The sequence below is a fragment of the Phaenicophaeus curvirostris genome, chromosome 1, assembly GCF_032191515.1.
Source record: "Phaenicophaeus curvirostris isolate KB17595 chromosome 1, BPBGC_Pcur_1.0, whole genome shotgun sequence".
Classification (NCBI taxonomy): Eukaryota; Metazoa; Chordata; class Aves; order Cuculiformes; family Cuculidae; genus Phaenicophaeus; species Phaenicophaeus curvirostris.
Window position 1 is genome coordinate 60751417 of NC_091392.1, and position 17827 is coordinate 60769243.

Here is a 17827-nt window from a genome sequence, read left to right on the forward strand (position 1 = left end):
GCCCACTGAAAGGTATAAGCCAACCCTTCCTCAGCTGGAATACTTTCATCACAAATTGAAGCTTGCAGCTGGACAGTCATGTTTGGGGAAGAACTTATCTGGGGACTACTGGATTTTTCTAAGACAGAGAAGTGATTTGGTGAGATGGAAAGGGAAGAGGGATAAGATGCTTTCAAGAGGGCAAGTTTGTGGAAAACGTTTCAACCTGGCTTTGTGCATGATGACAATGGGATTACAAGAAACAGAGAGGAAAAATCAGAAGAATGGGGGATAGAAAAATGGAGGGGGAAAAGAGGTTACAGGAAGGAGCAGGAAGCAAAGAAACAGTGAGGGAGGGCAGGAAGGACTGCAACAACATGAAACAGAGGGATAAAACTGTTTTGAAAATGGCAAGTGGAAAAGGACAATGGACGGGGACAGAGGGAATCACTACGATATAAAACTGAAAAAGAGAAGGGAACAATGATCTGGGCTTCCTCTATCTTGCTGCCAGAAACTTGCTTGCAACAAGTTGGGTCATTCCCACACTAGATTTCACACCACTGTTTGGGTGCTAATAGCTCAGCTAAATGCCTTTTTACAGTGCTCTCTTGCCTCCCAGCCACCACGAAAACATGCCTTCAGTAGCAAAGCTGTCTGAACAGTCCCATAAGAACTTGCAGAATAGCATGCCGCTTATTAAAAAGACTAGAAATCTTCTGAAAATGTTTACGGAAGAGAGCAGTCACTTGGCTGCTCTCCATTAGCTCTCCTCCCAGGAGTGCTCCAGAGTCCCATATGGTTATTTTCAGTTGGCCTGGCCCTACTACTAGTCTGCTGCAATTCTACACACTTTCTGTGCCAAAATACTTACGGCTCTGGTGTGTACATGGGTTTGGACGCATGGCGAATATACTGTGTAGAGTGAAATACTCGGAACGCCAGCCCAGCCAAGAAATCCCGAGAGGAGAGCAGCCCTGCAACAGGACGTAGGCGAAATCCAGTGCAGGCTGAAAGGAAAAAAAATGGCAACTTAGAAACAGCTAGTAGGCTCGATTTAACCTTATCTGGCCTCCCCACAGTGGAAGAAGTTTGTTCATTGTGGGATTTGCTCTTCCTATGTTAAACGGAGTTGAGTTGTGAAAAAGCAGGGAATTTTCTACCTATGCATACAACCATCATAGTGCCTGAGCATCTACACCACTGTACCCCTGGAAGTTTTAGAGAGGGACCTGAGACACAGGCTAGGTGATGTGCCGAAGTGCCACAGGGAACCTCTGATAAAACTGCTTTTCCATCTCTGGAAGCATCACCCCCACTGACATCTGAGGTCTTTGATTTGAATCTGTTTTTCTATGTGCTTCAAACTTACTCTGCAAGAATTTTGAAATATCTTCAAGCTGGGGAATGTTGTCCTCTCGATAGCCACAGTACTTCTCCAGCAATGGGAACACGTGGTTGTGTTCGTAACAAGCATGAGTTGGATAGAGACTCTTCAGCTCCCTGAAAACAGTGCCCCATGTTTTCTTTTCTTCTTCTGTGTAGGTAACTCGAGGAATAGGTTGGCCACTGGAAAGAAAATAGATATCGTCTATAGGAATGACAGAGAAAATGTTCTGTGCATCATACTCAGGAGATTTACGTGGGCTGGTCAGGGGCTGTTGGTGCAGGAAGGCAGAAGTCTTTGGTCTGACTCACAGGTGCAAAAAGAGCCTCAGTTGCCCAATGCATGGACTCAGAAGGACCCCACTGACCTCAGCTGAGACACTGGCGTTTAGAAAACTCCTTGCATTATTGAGGTAAAAAAAAACCCCAGTGATTATTTCTCTTATAAATATGTTAATCTGAAAATATTTGCTGGAGGTTGTTTTCAATTTATTTGCACTTCTAGATATGGAACAGCTGTTGTATTTCTTTCTCTAATACACATTACATTAATTGTTTTGTTTACAACAGGGAAATCATCAGTTCTAGAAAACTCTGTTTCTCGGAAGGGCAGAGAAATTCTGATCTGTGCTTTATGCTGTAATGGATGCAGACTCCAGTCAATTTGACCTTTAATAATTGAAATAAGTGATTTTGAATCAAATCCCACCCTAAGGCCTGCCTGTGCTTAGCTTATCTTGAGACTAGCAGGAATTAGACAATCATAACCAATGTAGTTTGGCCTCCTGTGAATAGTCAATTCCTTAGCAATAATGGATAGGGCCATAGGTGAATCCAGCAGCTTTGAAAAATCAAAGGGCTTTAAGTAACTTAATAGGGTTAACATCACTGCTGGAATAATGCTGAAGCTTTCCAAGCCCCAGAGACCCATTGTTAAACTCCTGATGACACCCCACCATCACCTACCCCCTCATTTTTAACTTGAGCCTTAGGGCAGCCCCACTGGAGCACCATCATTTTCTTTCTCTCTGTGTTAGACCTCCTTGATCTGTGGAGCTTTAAAAATCACGTTGAATTATGAGGATTGCTGGGGGATTCCTGTTCCTATAGCATTCCTAAGTAATCCTCAGCCACCTTCTAGAGCTACAAGGGGAAGCTATGGCTTAAAAATCTTCCCATTTCAATTAAACAAAAAGCAAGGATCAACAGGGCCAGAAGCAAAGGAAGGCAGAGGGAAGAGGCAAGCAAAATGCAAATAAAGGAGGACTTGGGGAAATTAAACATTCAACAAAAATAACTGGTATAGGCATGGGGAAAGAGGGCAAAAGAGCAAAGGCAGAGGAGAGAGAAAAACAATAGGAGGAAAAAGGACAAAGTAGGCGCAAAACAGGGGATGTGGAAGAGCTTGAAATTGATGGCAGTAAGAAAAGTACGAGACAAGCAACCACAGATCACTTTACCTTTGTAGCTGACTTTATGAGCTAAGCATATTTTTGTTTTTACATACTTTCCATGAAGCCTGATAACTTTGGTTGTCCCTTTCCTCCAGCCTAGTTCTCCGCATCTCTGCCCCCCTAGCTGGAGACACCCCTTTGACCTCTTCTCCTCACTGTAGACTCTGAAAGACATGTCTGCCAGATGCAGCATCCAAGGTAAGGACGCCGCAGGTCCATCTGGGCCTTCTCAAATCAATGCTGAAAGTCACAAAAGCAGCATGCCTTCTTTCCACAAGCCCCAGAAGACCACAACTGGTCTTTCACACTCATACTGAGCTTATTTCTCTGTTACAGAAAGACCATATTGGGAAGTCCAAGAACTTCACATAAAGGTGCTTTGGGGACATAGGTCCAGGTCTTTATACCTGTATTTCCAATGTGTCTGAGAATCTGGATAAAAGATTAGATATGAATTAGTTACATCTTGGAATACAATGATTTAAACTTCCTAAAATGGTTTCAGTTTGAATCTTAGAGGGTGGGAGTGCTTATCATGGTTTTTGTTTTATTTCTACATAGGAATTGATGAAAAATTGCAAACTAGGGAACAGAATTTGCTACCCATTATGCAGGAAAAGTAAATCTTCTGTGGGCTACCTAGAAATGGGCATTAGATCCATCCACATCTGGCCACTAAATCTTACCTAACTTTCCAGCTATAAACTGGGGTCCTGACTTTTTTTGTTTTCTATCAATCAATCAGTCAAATTTTGTTTCTAATTTTGTGATTAGATTCTTAGCTCCTTGGCTCAGGGACTACCTTTTCATTGCATTCTTGTGTGAAGTGGAGCCCTAAATGTACAACACATGTTACTTCATCCTTTGAAATCACAATTTTTGCCAGTGTCAGCAATCAGGCCCACTAGTACTGATGCAAATGCGTGAGTGGCTCTGGGAGCAGAATTTTATCTCCTCCAGATTTGATCACTGAAAGCAATCAATCAAGCCTGTTCTAACTGAATTTATCATCTCCATTTATTTTTCTCTAGGAAATGAGAGCCCAAATTGCTGATTGCAGCTGGGGCAGACATGATAAAAGTAGAGTATCAGGCACTGGATTAGCATCAGAACCATAAGTTATTCATTATTTTAACAGAGTATGCAGCTCCTGCTTTAATGTAAATTATAGGCACTTCTCCCCCAGCCCTGGTTTAATGGCGAGACTATGAGAAGTGGCTTTATGCAATGCTCAGGTCTTTGTAGTAGCAACGAAGTCTGTTGCTCAATTAGACAACAAAGCCAGGGAAGAGGGGTGGAAAGTGGGGAAAGAAGGGAGGCTAAGTTCTCTTCTGAACGCGTGCCTGGAACAATTTACTTTTGTTTTATTGTGATTTGGGGATGAACGCATGAACAGGAGGATTTAGACACATGGCAGAGAAAAGCCAAATGCAGGAGGACACTTGTGGAAAAACAGGGATTGCCAGCACGATGAAAGCCCAAGGAGAGACCAGGATATGTGAATTTGCTTTCAGCTCATGCACTGAGCACTCACTGTCTGTAGTTGTAGGCAATATCTGCAAACTCCTTCCTTCGAGCACGGTACACAGGATCTTTGAAACCCTAAAAAGAAACAGTAACAGTCAGTCCCTGTATAAGTGCAGATGGTGAACAGCCTTCCTCTCACTGAGCACCCTCAGCCATGGCTGGTACAGTCCAAAAAGTGCAGGAGTGTTGCAGGGGGAAACCACCTCCATCCTACCTGGCTCCCCTGTGCCCTGCTTGCACATGGCACTGCTTCTTCCCCATCTGTGGGGCCACCAGGACAAACATTCAGCCACAACTTTCCAGTCCCTCTCACACCCCAAGTCCTTTCATTTCCTCATTACCACTTGCTACAAAAAAAAAAAAAAGAAGTAAATGGGCTCCTATACAGCACCCACAAAGTGCTCCTGCAAAAGCAATAGACTGAACTAACAGCACTCAGATAACCATGTCGTTTTGGTTTCTCATGAAGCATCCTGCTGTTCCTGGCATAGTTGGGCTGATCTAGAGATCAGAGTTAATCACACTAGAAATGCACTCATCAACTCAGTCAGACTTTTTAGGCAGATTTTCAGCACAAATCCTGCTTAAAAGTTTCCATTTTAAAGCTGTTAGAAGAACAGTAGGCACATAGCAGGCCAAGAAGCCCTATCTGAACTACAAATTCAACCATCTGAAGGGATTTAATTACTACAGAGAATGTCTGTTAGGCTTTGTGGTTGCGAGCTTGACCTTTGCAGCTAATTACCAATAAAACCATGGATAAGGAATACAATCTCTAAATCTTCATCTAGGATAACCATTCTCCTTTCCCAGTGTGCCTGCTATTTAGACTATAAGTTCCTCAGGGCTAGGAGTGTCTTCACCACCTAAAGTGGAGAAATGTCCTTCTAAGTTAGGACACACTTCTGCAGGGCAAATAGTAACAACTCATCAGGCACTATGGCAGTTCATGAGTGCACCTCTTAGTGATGCATGACACAGCTCCACTGAGGAACCACAAAACACAACCAGGTACTGGAGGCAGCTGAAGTACAGCAGAGATCTGAGAATATGAGTCAAAAAGAGACAGTCAATGGCTGAAATTGTGCTGTCCAAGATTCACCTGGCGTAGAGATATTTGTGATTAAATCCCATATCACTTAACTACGAAAAATACAGGCTCAATTAATTTCTCTTTTTCTGCACTCTATATACTGTTACACTTATCTGCCCTGGCAGCTTGGTTTCCATTTTAAGACATGAATTGTTCACTAACTGATTCTAGGAACTGGCGCAGAGATGCTTTATATCTTTTAATACCTATTTTTTCCCCTAGTTTCTTTTTCAGAAATAATCTTGGTCTATTCCTGCATGACACACAAGGGGGCCATTGACTCATTGTATCTCCTTTCATTCTGTCTTCCATATAACCACACTGAACAACATGAATCACTGTACATGATACATAACACATCTTGAATTAAGCACTAGGTAGTGAATGACTAATCACCCCATCTCAATTAAACTGATAGCAGCAATTTTTGTTACACTGCATGTAATTTATTTGTAATCACCCTATCTCAATTAAACTAATAGCAGCAATTTCTGGGCCACTGCATGGAACTCAGTGTGTTCTGACAAATGAAAATAAGTTGTTGTTTGCTTCAAGGGGGAATAGAGGCAGAAAGTATTCTTGTATCTGGAAGAACTGAAAAACCACTGATTATTTTTTTTTATCACCTAAGCCAATGAACAACACGTTCTGACACTACCACTTAAAAAAACCCCAACTATTTTGAATAAGGGCTTATTCTTTTATTGTGTCTCACCATATTTACCAACCACATAACAAGGCACTAAGCTCAATTGTGTGTATGTAATCAAGAATGAAAAAACAGTCTTCCTATCTCAGTGCTATGATACACTGCTTCTGAAGTTTTTGTTGCTAGTGGTTCACAAAATGAGTCTGAAGTCACCACATCAGAGTAGCCTGGGAAAACTAGAGCTGTTCTTGTGGTGGCCCTATGCTCTGACGACAGCTATGACTTCTAAGGTCTTCTGGTATTTGCTCAAATTAACTTGACCTTTGGCTAATTTACTTCATAATCAGTGATTGGTCTAACTTTAACCCTAAAAATGTGGCACTCTTCTCATCCTAAAACATATGAGACATAGTCTACTAGAACTGTCTTAAAGCAGAGAAAATGTAAATGAGAGAAAGATCTGCCCAAGTAACTAGAAACATGTTAAAAAAATAAAGCTCTGTTTCTTACAGGGTGATCAGCATCCAATTCTGCTCCATAGCTTAGGATCTGATTGGCAAACCTGTCCAGCTCCTGGATACTTCTTGGGAACCAAGGCACTGCAAAACAGAAAAGAAACAGAGACTGGTATGCTTCTTTGTTACTTGGTTTGGGGCCTTCTTATATTCCTCTCAACTTTTCATCATAAATATAATGAAACATATGCAAGGGGATACATTCTTTGGGCAGTAATGCCCTTTCCCTATAGTAAGAGGCAAGACTAAAACCTGCAAGTTGTCTTGAATTTGTGGCTGGCCAGACCTGCTGGAAGAATATAGAGGATCAGAAATATGTAGCTCTTGGTGCAGAGCTGGCTTGTAAAATTTATGATTTTCTGTTTATTATTCTGATTTCTTGGCTTATCAAAATGTAGGAATATTTTCAGAGTAGCCTTCCTCTCACAGTAGCTAGAATCAGCCACTTCAAAGGAAGAGCAAGAAATCCCACAAGACAGGTACAGGATTATTTGACCCTCTGAAAATCTCATTCTAAGACCTACTTGGTGGCCTCACTTAAGCTAGGATTAATGGCACCCTAATACCTCAGACTGGGATTGCATTACTGCAGTCATCTTACAATAGTGCATTAATTCATTTAACATTCTGGACCTGGTTCTCTGTTGCCTGGTAACTCACATACTATACACACTGCCTATGATGCAGCCAGGATATGAAATGGGACCACACTGACTGCTCAGCATGTAATGTCCATGTGGCCCTCCCTTTGCAGAAGGATATAAGGTAGAGGGCAAGGAAGAATCACAAGGCTTACCGATTGTGATGTGTTCAGATAAGGAAAAGCAGAACAGAAGTGTCTTCATGACAATTGCACTGCCAGCAGAGGCTCTTTGCAACTCGTGAAGTACATGTATTAGTCATACCAAGTCAGACCTGGGTGTATTGACCCAGTGACCCAGACAGTCCCCTAACATATGTTCCCTTAACTGTAAGAGGCCTGACACACAAGCGCAGTGATTGTACCAGGCTGCACTCCCCTCTTCCATCTCTTCCAGAAGGATCCAGTTGCATACCAAGCAAAGAAATCCCTTTGTCAGTCACCTTTAGACCTGGCCACCCCAGTCCTCTACAATGCTGAGACAGGGAAGTTGAATGGAGTTGACAGAGACTGTGGGCCCATTCTCCTCTCTTGCCCAGTCATCACTTTGGGAAGTGGAACAGTATCTACCATCACGAGGTATCACCTGCAACTGGGCACATCCTGTGACCTGCCAATTTTGCTGACTTCAGCCTTATTTGGTTTCCCTTCTACTGTCCCATTTTTACATTTTTGGCCCTTTGACCACAGCTGCCTCCCTTCCCTTCCCTTCCCTTCCCTTCCCTTCCCTTCCCTTCCCTTCCCTTCCCTTCCCTTCCCTTCCCTTCCCTTCCCTTCCCTTCCCTTCCCTTCCCTTCCCTTCCCTTCCCTTCCCTTCCCTTCCCTTCCCTTCCCTTCCCTTCCCTTCCCTTCCCTTCCCTTCCCTTCCCTTCCCTTCCCTTCCCTTCCCTTCCCTTCCCTTCCCTTCCCTTCCCTTCCCTTCCCTTCCCTTCCCTTCCCTTCCCTTCCCTTCCCTTCCCTTCCCTTCCCTTCCCTTCCCTTCCCTTCCCTTCCCTTCCCTTCCCTTCCCTTCCCTTCCCTTCCCTTCCCTTCCCTTCCCTTCCCTTCCCTTCCCTTCCCTTCCCTTCCCTTCCCTTCCCTTCCCTTCCCTTTTCCCTCTTCCCAAGACAAAGGCTACATCCATGCCTGAATTTAGCAGCCTGTGATAATCTTCTCACAAATGCAACTAATTGATCTTTTGTACACATCTGTCTCCAGGAAACTCTGCAGCCCTGGGCTCTGTAATTTCTTTGCATGTGATAAGAAAAATTACTCCCTTTTGTTTTAAACTAGATGATTTAATTATTTAATTAGTTCCTGCATACAAACACCATTTATTGCTATCCACCTTCTCCAGGCCACCCAGGATTTTATAGCTCCCTGTCAGGTCCTGCATCTACCATACATCTTCCTGGCTGAGACTCTAACTGTATATTTCAGGCTCAGAAATTGTGGGCTATCTTGGACCACTGTCCTCACTTCTCTGCAAGTCTTCCAGCTCTACCATACTTTTTTCTAAGGAAAGGGCACAAGACCTCCATCTAAGAGGATGCACCCCATGCTCAGGCCATGCAATCATGCCCCGTATGCTCCCAACACTGGGTACAAGTCAGCAACATGGACTTCAAGGCTGATATCATCCAAAGGTCTCCTGGTCCAAGCCAATGAAATGTTTGCAGTTCATTTAGTGACTTTCTTGCAGGAATGGAGATCAATTGCTTGGAAAACATCTTCCCCTGTGTGACTGATTAACTAGAAGCGCTGCTGCTCAGTCATACCTCCCCACTTGATTTTTGGGTTTTGTTCCAAGTGAACCTGATCCCCAGCCAGCAGCTGCTGCATGAGCTCCCTGCAAAGCCTTACTGGTGGGGCTCATCCCAGACCTATTGGACCACCTACAGGATAAGAGGATCACTCCGTCTCCAAGACTATTCAGCCTTGCTTTCTGCCGAGCCTGACAGCACAGAGGGCACTTGTGGTGCTGTTTTTCTGAGAGGCACCTGCACAGAGGGGCGGAACAACAGCAGAGCACGCTTCTGGCAGCTGCAGCTCGGCCCCAAGCAGAACGCTCACTCTCCGTGACCTACTGTTCCACCGCTGACCTGACTCCATCCAACACTCCCACTGGGAGCCCTCAGATTTGTTTGAGGCCGACCAGGGAGAGCAGGTGGCTGCCAGCCAGGAGATGTCCCGGACAGTGCTACGGGCTGTGCCTCTCCTTTCTCCTGCCCGGCAGAAGTTGGTTTTGCTCTGGACCTTTCCAACCTTAGGGGAGGTTCAGGCTCGACATAAGGAAAAAATTCTTCACTGAAAGGGTCATTGGGCACTGGAACAGGCTGCCCAGGGAGGGGGTTGACTCACCTTCCCTGGAGGTGTTTAAGGTGCGGGTGGATGAGGTACTGAGGGGCATGGTTTAGAGATTGATGGGAATGGTTGGACTCGATGATCTGTTGGGTCTCTTCCAACCTGGTGATTCTATGATTCTATGACCTGCACACGCTTTTGCTTTGCCCTAAAACGCAGACCCGAATAAGTCACTAGATGCTTTGCCCTAAAAACCAGATCCGAACAAGTCACTAGATGGCGGCATCAGTCCCCCGAAGACCTTCCCAAAATGATTACTTGCTGGGTGTATCACTAGCTCTCTAGTTTCTCCAAAACACTCTCTCACCTTACCGTTCCTAACAACAGTAAGCAACCTTCCTACACCTCCAGCCCCTTAAAAGATGAGTAGAAAAAGGTGCATTTGAGTCCTGGAGAGGAGTCACCACTCTCACCCTGTGAAGGGTGAGCACACCCATCCATCCTGCCTCTGTTTTCCAAATGGGCAGTTACTGGGTTTATCTCCTAGCTCTGACATTGAACTTTGTGTGATGGTGGGGGAATTACTTCACCGTTTTGTGCTTCAGACTCCTCACTATCAGACTGGGCTGAGGTGCACTTGTAAATGTTTTTTGATTAGGCACCGGGGAAAACAAAAAAAAAGGTGTCTGGCAGCCCCGCAGCAAAGGATTTGTCCGTGTTACAGTGAATAATCACTATCCTCAGGGACATACTGTGACCTGAAGGGTCTGGGCTGCACAGACAAATTCATGAGTGCTGAAGTCCGCCGTGTATTTAATCAGTGATGTCTAATGTTTTGCTGCCCTGAATCAGAAAGGTCTAGCTGGGTAGGGTTTGAATCATAGCAACTTCAAAGAGAGATAAAATGGATATATGGTAGTGGCTTACTGTCATTAAATATGCTTTATTTTCAAGATTTCCAAAGTACTTGGTGCAGAGCTCAGTATAAGCTCTGGGACAAACTGAATCCCAGCCTGTCAGTCCTGGGCATGGAGATGCTTTTTTAGCCCTGCACAAGAGCAGCACCTTATCTTCTAGGCTGATACCTGACCTACCTTCAGCAGATCTCTGCCCTCCTCTTAGGTCCCCTCAGACACCACTGGTAGCTAAGAGAGAACATCTCTGACCTCACAGAGCTGGATGAAAGGGGTAGGCTGTGAAAGGAAAATCCTGAAGATGTTTAATGTTATTTGCACCAGGAGAGCTGATGTTAAGTTGGGTTCTGGAGAGTCCTGAGCCTTCTCAGCTCTCTTGGAAACAAGAATTGAAGGTCCTGAGCACAGGCCCAGATTAGGCACTGCATCAAGTCCATATAGCCTCGCATCAGGGACCAGGCTGCAGAAGACTGTTGTGTCTTCTGCCTATCTGTGGTGAGACAGGAGGCTTTCCCTAACCACCCCGCAACTACTGAAAAGATCAAATCAAATTACCCCCTGGCTGGATCTATCCCATATTTTGTTTGCAACATCCTACTCCAGCCCATTCACCAGACTTGCTGTCTGCACAGCCATTAATGAATTGCCAGGGCAAGCTGTTGCAACACTGGGCCTCTGTGAAGGTCTGAGGAGCAAACGTGGGCTGATCAGTAATAAATATTGATTTGTCTGTAAGTGAAATAGCAGCATTTATGGCATCATGCTGGACACCCAAGTGGTGACCAAATTACCATGGGGTCAAATGCTTAGCAGAATGCTAATAAGCCATTTATATGAGAGGCAGCAAAGCAAGGGCAGTGAGGACTTCTGCAGAACTCCTCCATTTGGATCATTGTGAGGAGGGTCAAAGACAGGTCTATGCAATTTATAGCAGTTCAAGGCCCAGGTTTAGCCCTTTTTTAAACAGTCCCAAATGCTTTAGCTAGCCTCGGGGTTTAGTGAACAAGGACCTTACAGAAATTCACTTCCCAGCCTGTCTCAGAAATGCAATAAATTGTCTGCATTTCCCTAATGCTGCAACAGAATAATATTTAGAGGGTTTTTTTTATTCATGGGATCCAAATGAACTGCAGATACCCAGCTTGTTTCCAAAAAGAGTCATGAAGAGATGCATTATGGTTTCACAACAAATCTTTCCATTTCTACAATGGGCTTTTGGCCCACTTACTGCTAGCCCATCTCATCTGAAGCTCTAAAACTACCTTTGGATTTAGAGCATTTTGCTCATATGTTCTCAGCTAAAATTACACTGTTAATCCAAATCTGGTATTTGTAACCATTTGGGTGTGTCAAAGTGAAAAAAAAAATACGTTTTGTTATTAACTGAGAAAAGACCCTAAAAGCAGTTGAAGTGACCAGACAAAAAAAATAAAAAAGCCATTGATTTATCCCTTGCCCAATAAAGCACATACACAAGTGCTTAACACTGAACTATACAGAAGAGGCAGAATACAAAAATTTCCTCTGACTGTCCACAAAGCAGGGCCCCAAGAACGACACCGTGTGCTTCCAACAGGAAACTGAGAAAAATAGGAGGGGGATTTCACAAATCTTAAGAATGAGCCAAATGAATCCTTAGCAAGTTAGGGTTGAGAGCATCTTTAGGCAGCAGCAAAAGAATAAGATCAAAACTGCGGAAGCCTTTGCTACCTCCAGGAAAAAAGATCCTTCCCAGCTCCTACTTGTCCACTTAGAAGAGGGTGACAATGTCCCCCTAAACTATATTTCTGAGATTTTGCTCCCTGGATGCATATTAATCTCATCCTGTGTTTTAGGAGCAAAATTTTACACAAGTACATCTATGGATTATGACCAGATTTGCCAGGACAATACAGTTGAAAGGCAAGCTGACATAAAAGGCACCATGAGGCCTGTTATTTGTTAATGTCCTCGCTGATAAAGGACAAAGTCTTACCACACTTCCTACAGCTCGGGCTGCTCCCATCTCACTCTGCCCTTGTAGCTGCCACAGCCCAGAATTTGCCACACACAGTTCATCCTCTGAACAGGGCTTGTGTTCAACCTTTCAAAATATGGCTCTTTTGGGATTTCAGTTTGACTGGACCCTTACTATTCATGAGAATAGCTGAAACCGAAAAGAAAAGAAAAAAGGAAAGAGCAAAAAGAAATATCAATCTTCCTCTCTTTCCTTGGCAATAAATTGTTCCCATTTTATATTATTTCTGAGTTGCTGAAACTAACAAACACAAGTTATCCTCTCAGGCAGAAGGGGATCAAGTCCCTTTCTCCAGCACTGACAGGGTAATCTATCTCAAAAAAACCTTTGATCATCGCAGTAACATGCAGTGAAATCCTAATCCTACAGCTGACCACAGGAGTTTGACTTCTGCAAGGTCAGATTTTCACTCACAAGCCTTTCTTGCCTGTTATATAGAGTGTATCTCTCTCAGACTCTGGTCTATCTCTATACACAACTTTATTATTTAATAAAGTTTACTATTAAATTCTTGATAATAATTAGAAGAACAGACGTAATGGCAAGCTCTGCTAGGACCTGTAGCTTTCTTTGAGAAATAAAAAAGCCCCCAAAAGAGACCCTCTTTGATTTGATGTGATCATAAATCACCTAATCAACCTTTTGTCCTTTCATCACATGAATGGAGATAACTGACTCCAAAGAGTAACTGCCTTCTTCTTTTTCATCTCCAAATGTAATGTCATGGGTAGGACACAAAAGAAATGGTAAAAGGATTACCAGCATTGATCTCAAGAAGGTATTAATGTCCTTTCATGTTGTTCCTAGGAAGGAAGAGGAAGATCCAGACCTAAAGTCTGGAATCCTATTAAAATCACATCTGTTATCTGAAGAGGCATTTAAGTACGTCTCAGACTGGATGCTGGGCAGCCACCACTGTACTAAGTAGCCTCAACTCCACCAATTCTCTCAGAAGGAGAAGCATAGACAAAAAATAGCTCAAAAAATCTTTCCTTATTTCCCTCCAAAGGCAGAATTACAACTGACCTCCCTGGGTTTTATTACAGGCATGAACGAGTACTCCTGCTCTCACCAAAGTGGGTGGCAGAGACTCCCTGGTTTCAATCGTGAATGGTGAGAGGCATCCACAAGCTCAAAAAGCGAGAAGGCAATTAGATGGTGTTGGACCCTCGTGTATCTGTGTGAGGGAAAGCCGGGAAGGGTGGGACAGTCACTCCTCTCATTTTAGTCCAGAAAAGCAAGAGTCCCACACGGATGGGGCTGCAGCAGACAGCATCCATGCAACCAAAATCAGAAAGTAAACCCACGTGCTTGAAGGGACATCTACAGGGTGCACAGGAGGGCAATCCTTCCCTCTGCCCCATGAAGATGCCAGCACTCCATATCAGGCCTTGCACAGAACTAGGCTTTTTTCACTTTGGTTCCACCTTATGTTTTGTGCCAGAGTGATTTGTGAAGCTCCAGAGATGTATGGTAAGGGAGAGGGCACTGCAAAAGGACTTCATGGTCAGTTATTGTTTTATTATGCTGCTCTTTACCATTAGATCCTACCTGAATAAGGAGAATCTGGAAGGACTTTGTGGGAAGGATCCACCAAATAAACAGTCAAGAAAAAGATGACCAGCCATGAGCCCAGAAAACAGGCATTCTGAAAAGGGAAGGCTGGGATTGAGCAGGATACTGTCATCAGAGACTGAAAAGGCTCGTCTAAAGAGGAAGAGTATCTTCTGTTGCCATTGTTCAAGGCAGGCAGGGAGGGAAGCCATCAGCTCAGTGCAGCAGGTGAGGCTGGTGAGAGCAGGGTAGCACCACAGTGCGGAGCCATGGGGCCCAGATCTCCACTGCTTGGGGCAGATTTTGGTTTAGCTGGTCCTGCCTTTTGCCAGGGGAGAGACTACATAATGCCTTGCAGGAATTTCCTCCTCATCTTCTGATTTAAAATTTTACATCTATTTTTAAGATGCCATATCATAACCATAGTGTACTTCTCTATCAGGACTGGCTTTATGTGGACTAATTTGAACAGACTCATTGTAAGAGATGGCAAGATCTGACTGGGTTCACCAGGTCTGTGTATCACTTAAAAGTTAAAATACAGCTTCTTCTCACTTGAGCTGTCTCCAGGAAAAGTGTTCAAGACAGGGCAGTCCCCCAGCTGGGACTCACAATGCACAGGCATTGTAAATGTCTCCAGGACACCCTTTTGGTGACTCCCTGGGGACTCCTAGGCACCATCCTTCCTTAGGAAGGTGAAACACAGTCTTCAATAGGTGACATTTTTCCACAAAATGGCACTGTAGAGTCTTGACTCTGCTGGGTACTGCACAGACACCGATTTATTATGGGAATAGAGTGGGAGGAAAAGGGAGACGGATCAGGGCCTGGGTTTCTCAGGGAAATTGATCTACCATCTACAAGCAAAGTTCATTCATGCAGCTGCAGATTCTGCTGGAGCTGTTTGCCATTTTAAATTGTGATAGTTTATGTGGACTTTCTGAATCAGGGCAGACAGTAACTAGACAGGTATAATGTTTCCCAAGAGATCCTTATAGTCTTGGGTATTTTTAAGTTCTCATGTGGGCAGAAAACATAGGAAAAGGCTAAAAGTGTACAAGCCCTGCAGTGGTTTTCAGTGCTCAGTGGTCCAAAGGGTTTGACATGGTAGTCAGAGATTCAGGGCACATGTCATTGGGCTTGATAAGCTAACCTATCTACATTAAACATGGTGGTATAAGTCACACCAACACACCTGTTACTTCCCCATATTACACGTGTATCAAGACTAAAAGTTGTCACCCTGCATGTCTTGCCAAAATCTGTGCATATAAATGCTGCCTATTTTAAAATAGGGCAAAGAGAATGCATAGAAAGTATATGGATCTAAAACTTCCTGCACTATTGCTGAGGGATCTACATGTTGAGCCCTTAGACCGTAACTCCAATTATCATTTGATTACTGTTAATTTCTGCAGGTAGGGTAACGAGATACTGAAATGAGGCTGTCTTTAAAAGACTGTGAGTGCTGTCAACCAACCAGACAGATGACAAGATAACACCAGTTTCCAGGAGACCTAGTCAGAAACATGGCAAAAGATGGATCATGGCAGTTTACACTGAGAGAAAATCTCCAAATGAAAAAGCTTACAGCATAGGCAAAATAGGCAGATGGAGGGAAATGCAGCCATACAGATCCAAGAGGAGCTCCTTTGCTACAGCAGAAAGAAGTCATATAAGTGTGCGACATAAGCATTCCTTGTCAATGTTATCCTTGTCAGTGTATCCTTACCAGTGTCCTTCTTCTTTGTTCGTGAAAGCTCATGAACTGTTGCTCCAATATCATTTCTCAAGGACTTGATGATCTTGTCCAATGCTGGAACGTTCTTGCCTTCCAAGTTAATGAAGAATTCATACTCATCTTTGTTGAGACGTGAAGGTCGGGACTCAATGTGGGTCAGGTTTATACCTTTTTCCTATAAGAAAGAGAAATTTTAGGTTTTGGGGGAAGAAATATGACATAAAACTAGCTAAAATTCATGTGTTAGTCAGCAGCCCCTACTATATGATTCAAATAACTGAAAAGTAGAGACTTGCCTTTGGTGGCTATTGGACTGAGGACTTTCACAACAGGGAGAGAAACAAAAAGGAATACTGAGAAGGATGTGGGTTTCACACTTGTGCAGAGCAACAGTGTAAAGGCTACACACTACATAAAACTTCGAAACAGGTGGAAGCAGGATACAAGTTGTAAATGGGCTCTTTGTCATAAACAGTGACTCCAGTACCACAAGTACATAATGGCAGCTTCCTTGTTTGGCAAGAATATTCCCCTCGGATCAACAAGGACAGTAGGCGTTCCACCTGTAGAGAACCCTCCCATGAGAAATTCAATGCTGTATTTATGAGCATCTTGAACAGAGGTTGGAAAAGCAAGCAGCTGGGTACCTGGTGATATAAGCTTCTGCCAAGCCACTGCAGTCACCTATAAAACCACCTGCATAGTTTCCAGGGCTGTGAGTTGGTGCTGGGCAGAGATCCAGTGGCAAATGTGGATCTGCACCAAAAAGACAGTGCAGGTTTGTGCAAATAAAAACATGGGTGTTATAAATCACAAAATCACAGAATAGCAGAGTTGCTGAGGTTAGGTGGGGCCTCTGGGGGTCATCTAGTCCAAGTCTGCTCAGGCAGGATCTGATAGAGCAGATTGCTCAGGACAGCGCCCAGTCAGGTTTTGAGTATCTCCACAGATGGGAACTTCACAACTTCTCTGAGAGTCTGCTTAAGAGTCTGATCACTCTCACAGCAAAACTTTTTTCCTTTAGTGTGGAAGTTCAAATTCCATCTCACCAAATATCCTCGGTGACCAGCAGCAGTGCCTCCTAGCTCTGAAGGACGGGACCACCGGCAACTATTGTCTTGATGACTATGGCCAGTGAGTACCTGACCTCAAACATGCTACCATGTCAATGTGTAAAGCAACAAGTAGCTAAAAATCCTTTTTTTCCTGATTACTAAAAAAACACAAGTCCAGGAACATCTACCTTAGTTTAGCTGAACTCAAACTTTTTCCTCAGCACTGTAATTTGAATATGAAAATATTACTTTCTAGTTTTTGAGAAAAACCTTTTAGACAGGTTTCAGTTGGTGCAGACTTTACCACCTGACCTTTCTGTCTGGCTCTGGAGCAACAGCCATGACACACCAAAGCCAGGTCTGGGTTTCTATCCCGTGGGAGGAATAGACAAACCCCTGGAGGAAATCTGGGGCTGAAGATCAACAGCAGAAGAGTCAGAGGATCTGACACACAGTGCTCAGCAGCCCTGGAGAAGTTGCTGGTTTGCTGCTTTCAGGCTAAAGAAGACCCCAGACTACATGGAGTGAAATGATATCAGTGTCAGATGCTGTCAATGTCAACCCCCCTGCTGAGTGGAATCAGGATTTCATCCATGATGAAACACTGTTAGGATCCTCTTGTGACCTACAGGGAAGAAAGAGGGAAGCTTTTTTTCTGTACCTCTCTCTAGTTTGAGCTTCTCAAGCCCTTTAAGGTTTTCTTTGCTCCTCTCAGTGCTTGCACCATGCAGGGAGGCATCTGGTCATCAGTGGCAAAGACCTCATTCACTCCACCACAAAAGGCAGTTTATTACTTCGTAGGAAACAGCATGCATGCCATTCCTCTGTTTCCTGAGTGTCGCATGCTACAGATGAGCTTAAATTGTTTGGCTAGATACCAATACAATAAGTTGAAAAGGTCAAAAGCACATTCACCAAATGTTACTCTTGAGAGAAGCTGTCCTTGTGGGGCCATCTGAGGAAAAGAATGGTTGCCACTGTCCTGGGACCTGAGGACAATTTGTTTTAGGCCTCCAAAGC

At 43.9% G+C, this 17827-nt stretch overlaps 1 protein-coding gene across 1 annotated transcript in view; it reads right to left on the reverse strand.

Moving 5' to 3' along the window:
* PAH (phenylalanine hydroxylase) overlaps window positions 1–17827 on the reverse strand; it is a 38937-nt gene that overhangs the window by 7714 nt on the left and 13396 nt on the right. Inside the window, exons 3-7 of the mRNA XM_069859473.1 lie at window positions 15744–15927; window positions 6599–6687; window positions 4354–4421; window positions 1352–1548; window positions 854–989 (exon numbers count right to left, since the gene is read on the reverse strand). Coding sequence (XP_069715574.1) covers window positions 854–989; window positions 1352–1548; window positions 4354–4421; window positions 6599–6687; window positions 15744–15927 — 674 coding nt within the window. The remainder of the gene's footprint in view (window positions 1–853; window positions 990–1351; window positions 1549–4353; window positions 4422–6598; window positions 6688–15743; window positions 15928–17827) is intronic.